The following is a 12109-nucleotide window of genomic DNA, read 5'->3' as shown; positions in this document are numbered from 1 at the left end:
CTTGCCTAAATGCATCACCTCACATTTGTCTGGATTGAAAGCCATCTGCCACTTTTCCGCCCAACTCTCCAGTCTATCTATATCCTCCTGTATTCTCTGACAGTCCCTTATGCTTTCTGCTACTCCACCAATCTTTGTGTCATCTGCAAACTTGCTGATCATACCAACAGTGCCCTCTTCTAGATCATTTACGTATATTACCAACAACAGTGGCCTAAATACTGACCCCTGTGAAACACCACTGGTCACCTTTCTCCATTTCGAGAAACTCCCTTCAACCACTACTCTCTGTTTCCTGTTGCTCAATGAGTTCTTTATCCACCTAGCTAGAACACCCTGCACACCATGTAACTTCACTTTCTCCATTAGTCTACCATGGGGAACCTTGTCAAATGCCTTACTAAAGTTCATGTATATGACATCAACAGCCTGCCCTTCACCTAACAACTTGGTCACTTCCTTGAAGAACTCTATCAAGTTGGTAAGGCACGATCTCCCCCGCACAAAACCATGTTGCCTATCTCTGATAAGCTCATTCTTTTCTAAATATAAATAGATCCTATCCCTCAGTACCTTCTCCAGCAACTTCCCCACCACCAATGTCAGGCTCACTGGTCTGTAGTTACCCGGAATATCCCTACTACCCTTCTTGTACAGGGGAACAACATGAGCTACCCTCCAGTCCTCCTGCATCTCACCTGTACTTAAGGATGCCACAAAGATATCTGTCAGGGTCCCAGCTCTTTCCTCTCACCTCCCTCAGCAACCTGGGATAGATCCCATCCCATCCTAGGGATTTGTCCACCTTAATAATCTCTAGCATACCCAACACATCTTCCCTACTTATACCAACGTGATCCAGACTAATCAAACTTCTATCTCTAGTCTCACCATTCATCATGTTCCTCTCCTCAGTGAACACTGATGCAAAGTAATCATTCAGAATCTCACCCATTCTCTCAGGTTCGACACACAGCCTTCCTTCATTATCCTTTAGTGGACCAATCCTTTCTCTAGTTACCCGCTTGTTTCTTATATAAGAATAAAATGCTTTGGGATTCTCCTTAATTCTGCTCACTAAAGCTATTTCATGACCCCTTTTAGCCTGCTTGGTTCCTCGTTTAAGACTTGTCCTACTCTTATGATATTCTTCAAGGGCCCGTTCTGTTCTCAGCTGCCTTTCCTCTTGGTTAGTCATACAATTTCTCTTGTCATCCACGGTTCACGAATCTTGCCTTTCCTATCCTTTGCCTTCAACGGGACATGCCTATCCTGCACTACCTTTAACCTATCTTTGAAAGCCTCCTACATCTCAAATATGGACTTCCCTTCTAATAGCAGTGTCCAATCCACCTTTCCGAGCTCTTGCCTAATTTTGATATAATTGGGCTTGGCCCAGTTTAGTACTCTTCCCTTAGGACCACTCTCTTCTTTATCTACGAGTATTGTAAAACTTACAGAATTGTGATCACTGTTCCCAAAGAAATCCCCCACCGCAATGTCTACTACCTGTCCTGACTCGTTCCCCAATACCAGATCCAATATGGCCCCTTCCCTCGTCGGACTATTGACATACTGCTTTAGAAAACTCTCCTGGAAGCTTCTTACAAATTCTACCCCATCCAGACCTCTGACGTTAAGTGTATCCCAGTCAATGTTGGGAAAATTAAAATCTCCCATTGCCACTACCCTATTGCCTCTACATCTTTCCATAATCTGTTTACCTATTTGTTCTTCTACCTCACGCTCATTGTTGGGAGGCCTGTAATACAGCCCCAACAATGTAACTGTACCCTTCTTATTTCTCAGATCCACCCATAATACCTCACTACCCAAGACCTCCATCGTGTTCTCCTCTTAGCACAGCCGTGATATCGTCCTTGACCAGCAATGCAACTCCACCCCCCCCGTTTTACTTCCCTCCCTGTCCTGTCTGGATTGTCTATATCCTGAAATATTTAATTGCCAATCATCATGCCCTTCCTTCAACCAAGTCTCTGTGATTGCAATAATGTCATACTCCCAGGCACCAATCCAAGCCCTACGTTCACACTATACTCCTTGAATTTAAGTAGATGCAGTTCATGCCACCAGTTTTTTTGTGCTCATCTGCTCTCTGCCTACTCTTCCCTTTATTAATGCTATCTTCATCATTTTTACAGTCTCTAGTCTCCCTCACTGCATACTTGTTTCCTCTTCTGGTTCCCAGTCCCCTGCCACATTAGTTTAAAACCTCCCCAACAGCAGTAGCAAAAACTCCCCCAAGGACATTGGTTCCTGTCTGGTTCAGATGTAGACTGTCCATTTTGTAATAGTCCCACCTTCCCTAGAACCGGTCCCAATGTCCAATAAATCTGAACCCCTCCCTCCTATACCATTCTCAAGCCACGTGTTCAGCCTGCCTATTTTTTCATTTCTACGTTGGCAAGCATGTGGCACTGGCAGTAATCCTGAGATCACTACCTTTTGAGGTCCTTCTCTCCTAGCTCCCTGGATTCTTTTTTCAGGACCTCATCTCGTTTCCTACTTGTATCGTTGGTGCCTATATGCACCAAGACAACTGGCTGTTCACCCTCCCCTTTTAGAATGCTCTGCAGCCGATCGGTGCTATCCCTGATCTGAGCACCTAGGAGGCAACATACCATCCAGGAGTTCTGTTTTCAGCCACAGAACCGCCTATCTACTCCCCTCACAGTAGAATCCCCTATGACCATGGCCCTAGAAGTCTTTTTCCCGCCTTTCTGAACAGCAGTGCCCGCCACGGTACCATGATCCTGGCAGCTGCTGCCCTCCCCTGGTGAGCCATCTCCCCCAACAGTATCCAAAACGGTATACCTGTTTTGGAGGGAGATGCCCACAGGGGACACCTGCACTGCCTTCCTACTCTTTTTCTGTCTTTTGGTCACCTATTCAATGTCTCCCTCAGCAATCCTAACCTGCGGTGTGACCAGTTCACTAAACGTGCTATCCACGGCCTCCTCAGCATCGCGGATACTCCACAGTGAGTCCATCCGCAGCTCCAGAGCCATCATGTGGTCAAACAGCTGCAGCTGGACACACTTCTTGCTGGAATTTAAAAACTAGATTTTATATAATAATTAACTCCTCTAAAGCTTGTTCAACTCCTCCTTTAACTCTATGTCCCAAGTTTAATTTGCACCCTATTCTTTCTTAACTGCAATGGCTTTTAGTGTATGCTGTACATCCATTCTGACAATGCTAAATTCCACCTCAATACTGTCTCTCTTGACTTCTCCACTGTGCTGAATTTACCAGTCTACTGATCCAACATGCAATACTTGACAATCACAATTTTCTTCCAAATGTATTGTGAAGACTACAACCATTGTCTTCAGTTCCTATTCTGAATTTTGTTCTTCTCTCTGGGAACTGGCAAATGTTGAGTTTGCAACATCTGAGACATGTCTTATTCCAGAGAACAGATTTTGGCCACATGTCTGCACTATGAGTTAGATCGCCTATCCTTACCTCCATGATATCCTCTAACTTCTTCCATACCTTAGCTTATCCAGGGTTACAGCCCTCCTCTAAGCCATTTATACCGTTAGGCTTGACGTGATCCTAAAATTTTCTTGCTGTGACCTTCCACTAAGTCTGGATTACTTATTGTCTTTGTGTTACTGGTTTACATTGGCTCTCTATCCAGCAATGCCTTGAACTTTACAATTCTCATTGTTATTTTCAATTTTTTCTATGGCCTCAACCCACTTTCTCTGTAATTTCCTCCAACTTTACAGTCTGAAGCATGGAGCATTTGTTTGTCCAGGAATGTAACATGTAAACAAGTATAGGGAGTTTAAGATTGTATCAACAACGGAAATTGCTGAAAAAGCTCAGCAGGTCTGGCAGCATCTGAGAACCTGAGGAAAGGTCATTGGACCTGAAATGTTAACTCTCCATTGGTGCTACCAGACCTGCTGAACTTTTCCAGTAATTTCTGTTTTTATTTCTGATTTCCAGCAAAGGGAATTCTTTGCATTTCTCTTATTTGACCTCTTGAGCATCTCCCATTTTATTTGCTGCTTTGTTGGTGACCATGCCTTCAACTATTTGGGCCGACAGCCTAGGATTCCTTGCCTAAATACTTCCCCCTTTTTATCTCTCTCTGCTTTGAGGAGTCTTCTCAAAAGCTTCCTCATTTACCTCAAGAGCAGTCTGCCTGCTCTTGCCTTCTGTGGGTTGAGTTAAAGGTTTGCTTTGTAATGCTCCTATGAAGTGTCTTGGGACATTTACTTGCATTACAGTGCTCGATAAATATGGATAGTCTTTGTGCTTATCACTTCCTACTTTGCTGTCCACGCAAATCCTTTAGACAGCCGGGCTAGATTCATGTTAGGAATGTGACAGTGTAAATCTCTGTTAAATCATGCTATAATTAATTCATGGTAAGAGAATTAAGCATCTTGCTACAGCCTTCACTGGATCGCTCAGCACAGCATTTTCAAGTTGTTGGTAATCACCTTCACTTAAATATGCACAACCAGCCAATGTGTGCAATATTAAAGTATAAATTAATGTATACATTATTGTATTTTGGAAGCGATAGGCCAGCAAAGCTAACGTGTTTAGGGAATTTACTTCAGTTGATGCTGAAAACAGGTTTAAGACTTCAATATGGTCAGTACACTTTGCATAGGAGAGTAATCATTGAGAATCGATGTGCTGTCTGAAGCAAGGAGCATTTGTTTGTCCAGGAATGTAACATGGGGAGAAAGTGAGGTCTGCAGATGCTGGAGATCAGAGCTGGAAATGTGTTGCTGGAAAAGCGCAGCAGGTCTGGCAGCATCTGAGAACCTGAGGAAAGGTCATTGGACCTGAAATGTTAACTCTCCATCAGTGCTACCAGACCTGCTGAACTTTTCCAGTAATTTCTGTTTTTATTTTTGATTTCCAGCAAGGGGAATTCTTTAAATTTTTATTGAGTTTGAGTTTGTGTTAGTGTAATTTGGAGAGTTAGAAATTTGCCTGGAATCTGAAGCTAGAAAACTGAGAATCACCAGGAATTGGTTCTTCAGTCTCTTCTACGTATTTGTAGGTTTTGTTGGAGGAAGTGGGGTGTGAGCATTTCTCTTCCCCCTGGTTTTCCAAACATTTTAAAAACTCTCGAACGTTTACTTTGTATTTGTAGCTGCAGGGGAAGTAAACCTTGACACATACCATGCTCATCTCGCAAGTACATTTGTATAAATCTTCGGGCCTGAACATATCTCTTCACGACTATTTTCTGAGGCTCTGTATTCATTGTGCAATTGCTTGTCTAACTTCAAAACAAATCACCATTACAGGCGATGCCCAGAGCCAGTCAAACAGTTTTTGTGCTGGAGTGTCTCTGGGTCAGGTGCATCCCATTGCTGCTCCCAGCCAACTCTGGGATCTCTATCCCAAGCTGAAGTTAATGATTGTTGTTTGGAACAAATTCACTCTTATGGCTGTAATTCCGTTACAATAGAAAAGGAAAATGCCTCTGGAAAGTCTCACCCCAAGTTGATATTTCTTATCTGTATCAGATGATGGATAAGATGTTCTGTGCAACAGAAAAATCTCTTCTACATCCCTGACCACTGTCATCACAAGTTGTATTATTTATTGGACTTCACTCCTCCATAGGCATTTAAATATTTCTATTTGTTTTATTGAAAATTCTGAACAGTCTTTCGTTTTCTTCTGTTATCTACATTTGTGGCTGAATTAATGATGGGGAAAAAACATTAGACAATACTATAACCTATCAGTAATAGTCCACGAATTGAATTCCACTCTTATGAGCAGCACATTATAACCCTGAATTAGCATGTCTGTGGTTGCATCCAAGGGTGATGTGCTTTTAATCTTATGATTTTATGGGACAATAGAAATAACAGTCACCAAGGGAAAAGAGGAAGGCAGACAGTCATCTGGGAACACTTAAATTGCGTCTTTCAGTAAAGCTATTTTGTGTCACTGTTTTATGGTACATTTCGCAAAGTCTATCCTTACTAGATATCACTTCTGACACAATGTTTTGCAGTATTTGCTAACAGATTGCAACTACAAACCAATGTTTAATCAAGCTGTGAATATTTCATTAAGATTTTCAAATTCTGACCAATTAGCACCTTCCACCTTTGACATCACTTGTCTAAAACGAAACAGCTGGTCTTAGAATAAGTAACACGAGTAATCAACCATAACCCACAAAATAAGTGTAAAGCTTTCAGTCCCAGTCTAGACTAATCCATGTGACAAAACAAACATGCACCCTCAGCTTCACAGATATTTGAATAGCTGTTGCTGCCTCTTACATGGGGCAAAGAGGTTGTGTTGTAGACAGAGTTTATTACTACTTTAAATGCAAGCACTCTACTTCTGCATGCCTCATTAAGCTGTAGCATTAGGTGTCAATAGCTTCCATAAAAAGGGCGTTAAATTCTGCAGTCCCTTTGCCCTGGGCTGTGAGCACATGGTTTCCTGTAATTTACCAGCAGGGAGTTCTTGGGGTCTTGCTTTACTGACCAGGTTTCAGAAAATGCTGAAGGAAAATTTTAATGCCTCTATGAACAGCTCAAATTAGTTAAGAGCTATGTACTCCTGCCCTGTGTTCAGTTCATTTAATATGACGCTTCTGAGTTTTTAGTGGCTTCTGTTTTCATAAAGATGGGAAACTCGTATGCTGGGCAACTAAAGACAACACGTTTTGAAGAGGTCCTGCACAATTCGATTGAAGCCTCCCTGCGGTCAAACAATTTGGTTCCCAGGCCTGTGTTTTCCCAGTTATATCTCGAGGCTGAGCACCAGTTGATCTCAAATTTGGAAGGTAAGGCTATCTTCCTTTTTTTTTGTTCAACTTGACCAAAGTACTTTTTAAGTCAAAGTTAAATCATGCGTACAGTGCATGTTTTGTATTCAAAAGCAAAGGATAATAGGATTGTCATTTCTCGGAGGATGATTTGCACACTGGTGCCTGGAATTAACTTTACAATGCCCTACATGTTTCAAAATTCGTAAGTGTGAAAGACTTTTTCAGCCAAGTATTCAATTTCTGACCACTTGTTCAACATCATAAATGATAGTTGCCTTTGGTCGGTACATTTTCAGATGGCAACTTCTAAATTCATTCTAAATTCATTAATATTTTGAGCGAAGATAGCTAGATTTCTCCCCTCACTGTCAAGCTAGGTTTAAAAGGCAATAAATATGTTGTGAAATAAGGACAGAGCATTCAGTATGGAAAGTGGTGTGCATGTGTGTGTATATTTCTTGCCAGATGCCATATTGCTTTATAGGCTCTGCACTAGAATGATGTGTTTGGTTTCGGCATATGCAACTGGGGGTGTCTAACATCTTCATGATTAAACTTCCCAAATTGAACTGCTGTGAGTACAGTTGGCACATGGTCTACTGTGTTCAAGACAATAGTGCTGTTTATCTGCAGTCATGCCAGCAGATCTTAAACAGACAACTAGATGCTGCCACTCCAACGTATGTAAAATATTTATAAGTATTTTTTTTTAAATTGAAGCAAATGGAGCTGAGGTTAGCTTGGTCATTCCTCCAAGGTACACTGGAGTTCTGGAGGCTTTTGTCAGCCCCCTTTGAATTCTCAGCTGTACTGAGGCAAATTTAGTTTTCAATTGTTTAAGCAGGATGCTATTGCACATGGGCATATCTTTAAATACTAGTTACCTCATGAAGGAACAGCAGTCCAATAGCTAATGCTTCCAAATCAACCTGTTGGACTATAACCTGGTGTTGTCCACCCCAGTCCAAATTGCACATGGGCATATCTTTAAATACTAGTTACCTCATGAAGGAGCAGCAGTCCAAAAGCTAATGCTTCCAAATCAACCTGTTGGACTATAACCTGGTGTTGTCCACCCCAGTCCAACACCGGCACCTCTGCATCATTTAAATTTCTTTGTATGATTAGACAGTACTTTGCGAACTGGTGTCTTGGCAAATGCAGATAACTCTTCTGCTCCTGAGGAGCATTTCATGTGTTTGCCTTTCTGCCAGCACTGAGTCAGGGCTGCTGAGGGACCAGCATTTCTTGTTCAAACTAGCCTTGAGCATTATGTTCAATAAATAAGCTAAGTGAACTTGTCTGCAGCTTAACGATGCCATGATAAGACTGATTTTCCTGAGCCCCTCTGACTGGGTGTATTAAGCAGAAGCAGCACATCTCCAATCTGCCACATCTGTCCAGCTCTGGGATCACTCTCACTTCTTGTATGAGCAATTTGAAACTGTCAAGGGACGCCTTGCGTCTCTGTCCGGAGGGCAGGGGAATGGGGAATGGTATGTTTTGGCTGACTGAAGTGGAAACTTTCAGAGGTGGACCAAAGTTAAAAGTTGCAACCTCTTCTTCTCTCGGGTGATTCCTGGCTAGTTTACAACGCTCTCACCATTCCTGCATGCTCCTGTTGGTTTTCCCAACATAGATAGATCGCAGGAACATTGCTTTCTGTTCTATTGGCATGGATCCTTATCAGGGCAAAAGTGAGGACTGCAGATGCTGGAAACCAGAGTGTAGATCAGAGTGATGCTGGAAAAGCACAGCAGGTCAGGTAGCATCAGGTGAAGGGCTTTTGCCTGAAATGTCGATTTTCCTGCTCCTCGGATGCTGCCTCACCTGCTGTGCTTTTCCAGCACCACTCTGATCTAAACCATGGATCCTTATCACGTCATGGGCACATCCATCAATTATTTTTTTTCTCTATTAAGATTAAAGCTTAGTTCCGGGTTCCTTCTGACGCAAATGGCACATAAGGAGAATGCACCCCATTATTAATGGCTTGTTTTTAAGGACTCAACCATTGTGTGAAGTGGAGTTAAATTAGATGAAGATTTTGGTAGCTAGGATGGATACAATGCCTTTGTAATACAGATGGGTTTCTACCTAACACAGCTTGCAAACGACCAGGAACTGAGGAGGAAGAGGAGGATGATGGGTCAGAGTCTAGTAGCCCCCTCATTCCATATCAGATGAAGCCTCCTCCAGAGGGGTGTTGTACCACTGATGGTAAGTAGACTAAGCTTTCATTTAGGGGATGCTGGTTTTCAATGGATGTCGATTTTATCAAGAGTGACTGGCCTCAAATGTAAAATATTTATGTACAACTAAACTAAGCTCTAACAATTCCTTAGCTGGGAAGTTCTGAACTAATTGTGAACAAGGTTGGAGTCTGAGCTGTTACAGGGACTGAATGAACATTGCAATTATTTTTTTCTTTATTCATTCACGAGTTGAAGCCATCGCTAGCTAGGCCCAGCATTTATTGCCCATCCCTAATTACCCAGAGGGCAGTGAAGAGTCAACCATGTTACTGTGGGTTTGGAGTCACATGTTGACCAGGCAGTTTCCTTCCCTAAAGGACATTAGTGAACCAGGTAGGTTTTTCCCACAAGTGATTTGTGGCCATCATTAGACCCTTAATTCTAGATTTTTGTAAATTGAATTTTAATTCCACCATCTATCGTGGCAAGATTTGAACCTGGGATCCCAGGACATCATCTGGGGCTCTGGATTAACAGCCCAGTGATAATACCACTGGGCCCCCTTTTACAGTGTTTTAAAAAAAGTACATGTCAGCAAACCATAAATTTCTATATACAACTTGCATCTGCATTATAGATATTTTTAAACCATGTGTTCAGGCAAATCTCTGGAGCAGATGAGACTTAAACCCAGATTTCTTGTTCCAGAGGTAGGAACACTACCACTTCACTACAAGAGTCCCTGACAGTATTGTATGCTTTGAATTTTGTTTCTCTCTGTCCAATGCCTATTGGCTTCTCTCACATTAAGACATGTACTGGGAAAACAGTGCGGCACTTTTCGAAGTGGTCATCCTGCTTTTGTGACCCGGAATTCGGATGATTGGTGCTTCTCTGCTGTTTCATATTTGTATAGTTCTTTCTTCCACTGGCCCTTGTGGCTTTTTAGGTGTTATCATGGATGAAATTAAAACAACAAATGTGAGAGATCACAGCGACTCAGGCAGCATTCATGGAGTGAGAGCAAGCTAACGTTTTGAGTATTGATGACTCTTCATCAGAGCTAAAGTGAACGTGTGGAGGGGACAGCATTTATAGTCATAGAGATGTACAGCATGGAAACAGACCCTTCGGTCCAACTCATCCAGATATCCCAACCTGATCTCGTCCCACCTGCCAGCACCCGGCCCATATCCCTCCAAACCCTTTCTAATCATATACTCGTCCAGATGTTTTTTAAATGTTGCAATTCTACTAGCCTCCACCACTTCCTCTGGCAGCTCATTCCATACACGTACCACCTTCTGCGTGAAAAGGTTGCCCCTTATGTCTCTTTCCCCTCTCACCCTAAACCTATGTCCTCTAGTTCTGGTCTCCCACACTCAGGTGAAAAGACTTTGTCTATTTATCCTATCCATGCCCCTCATGATTTTATAACCCTCAAAAGGTCACCCCTCAGCCTCCGACGCTCCAGGGAAACCAGCCCCAGCCTATTCAACCTCTCCCTATAGCTAAATCCTCCAACCCTGGCAACATCCTTGTAAGTCTTTCTGAACCCTTTCAAGTTTCACAACAGCTTTCCGATAGGAAGGAGACCAGAATTCCTATAGCTCAAATCCTCCAACCCTGGCAACAGCCTTGTAAATCTTTTTTGAATCCTTTCAAGTTTAACAACGTCTTTCCGATAGGAAGGAAACCAGAATTGCACACAAATTTCCAACAGTGGCCTAACCAATGTCCTGTACAGCCGCAACATGACCTCCCAACTCCTGTACTCAATACTCTGATCAATAAAGAAAAGCATACCAAATGCCGCCTTCACTATCCTATCTAACTGCAACTCTACTTTCAAGCAGCTATGAACCTGCTCTCCAATGTCTCTTTGTTCAGCAACATTCCCAAGGACGTTACCATTAAGTGTATAAGTCCTGCTAAGATTTGCTTTCCCAAAATGCAGCACCTCACATTTATCTGAATTAACCTCCATCTGCCACATCTCAGCCCATTGGCCCATCTGATAAAGATCCCATTGTAATCTGAGGTAACCTTCTTCGCTGTCCACTACACTTCCAATTTTGGCATCATCTGCAAACTTACTAACTATACCTCTTATGCTCACATCCAAATCATTTATATAAATGATGAAAAGTAGTGGACCCAGCACCGATCCTTGTGGCACTCCACTGGTCACAGGCCTCCAGTCTGAAAAAGAACCCTCCACCGCCATCCTCTGTCTTCTACCTTTGAGCCAGTTCTAATGGCTAGTTCTCCCTGTATTCCATGAGATGTAACCTTGCTAATCAGTCTCCCATGGGAAACCTTGTCGAGCGTCTTACTGAAGTCCATATCAATCACATCTACCGCTCTGCCCTCATCAATTCTCTTTGTTACTTCTTCAAAAAACTCAATCAAGTTTGTGAGACATGATTTCCCGCGCACAAAGCCATGCTGACTATCCCGAATCAATCCTTGCCTTTCAAAACACATGTACATCCTGTCCCTCAGGATTCCCTCCAACAACTTGCCCACCACTGACGTCAGGCTCACTGGTCTACAGTTCCCTGGCTTGTCCTTACCACCCTTCTTAAACAGTGGCACCACGCTAGCCAACCTCCAGTCTTTCGACATCTCACCTGTGACTATCGATGATACAAATATCTTAGTAAGAAGCCCAGCAATCACTACCCTAGCTTCCCGCAGAGTTCTGGGGTACGCCTGATCAGATCCTGGGGATTTATCAGCTTTTATGTGTTTCAAGACATCTAGCACTTCTTCCTATGTAATATGGACAATTTTCAAGGTGTCACCATCTATTTCCCTATATTCTATATCTCCCATATCCTTTTCCACAGTAAATACTGATGCAAAATACTTGTTTAATATCTCCTCCATTTCCTGTGGCTCCATACAAAGGTCGCCTTGCTGATCTTTGAGGGGCCCTATTCTCTCCCTAGTTACCCTTTTGTCCTTAATGTATTTGTAAAAGCCCTTTGGATTCTCCTTAACTCTATTTGCCAAAGCTATCTCATGTCCCCTTTTTGCCCTCCTAATTTCTCTCTTAAGTATACGCCTACTGCCTTTATATTCTTCTAAGAATTCACTCGATCTATCCTGT

The 12109-nt window shown here is 42.6% G+C and overlaps 1 protein-coding gene across 8 annotated transcripts in view; it reads left to right on the top strand.

The window, feature by feature from the left end:
* greb1 (growth regulating estrogen receptor binding 1) overlaps positions 1-12109 on the top strand; it is a 331296-nt gene that overhangs the window by 158227 nt on the left and 160960 nt on the right. For all 8 annotated transcript variants that reach the window (XM_043677647.1, XM_043677663.1, XM_043677619.1 and 5 more), the window contains 2 exons: positions 6655-6814; positions 8906-9019. In XM_043677647.1, coding sequence (XP_043533582.1) covers positions 6655-6814; positions 8906-9019 — 274 coding nt within the window. The remainder of the gene's footprint in view (positions 1-6654; positions 6815-8905; positions 9020-12109) is intronic.

The sequence above is a fragment of the Chiloscyllium plagiosum genome, chromosome 3 (assembly GCF_004010195.1).
Source record: "Chiloscyllium plagiosum isolate BGI_BamShark_2017 chromosome 3, ASM401019v2, whole genome shotgun sequence".
Lineage (NCBI taxonomy): Eukaryota > Metazoa > Chordata > Chondrichthyes > Orectolobiformes > Hemiscylliidae > Chiloscyllium > Chiloscyllium plagiosum.
The sequence above is the reverse complement of the archived record's forward strand: the minus strand, read 5'-3'. Positions and strand labels throughout refer to the sequence as shown.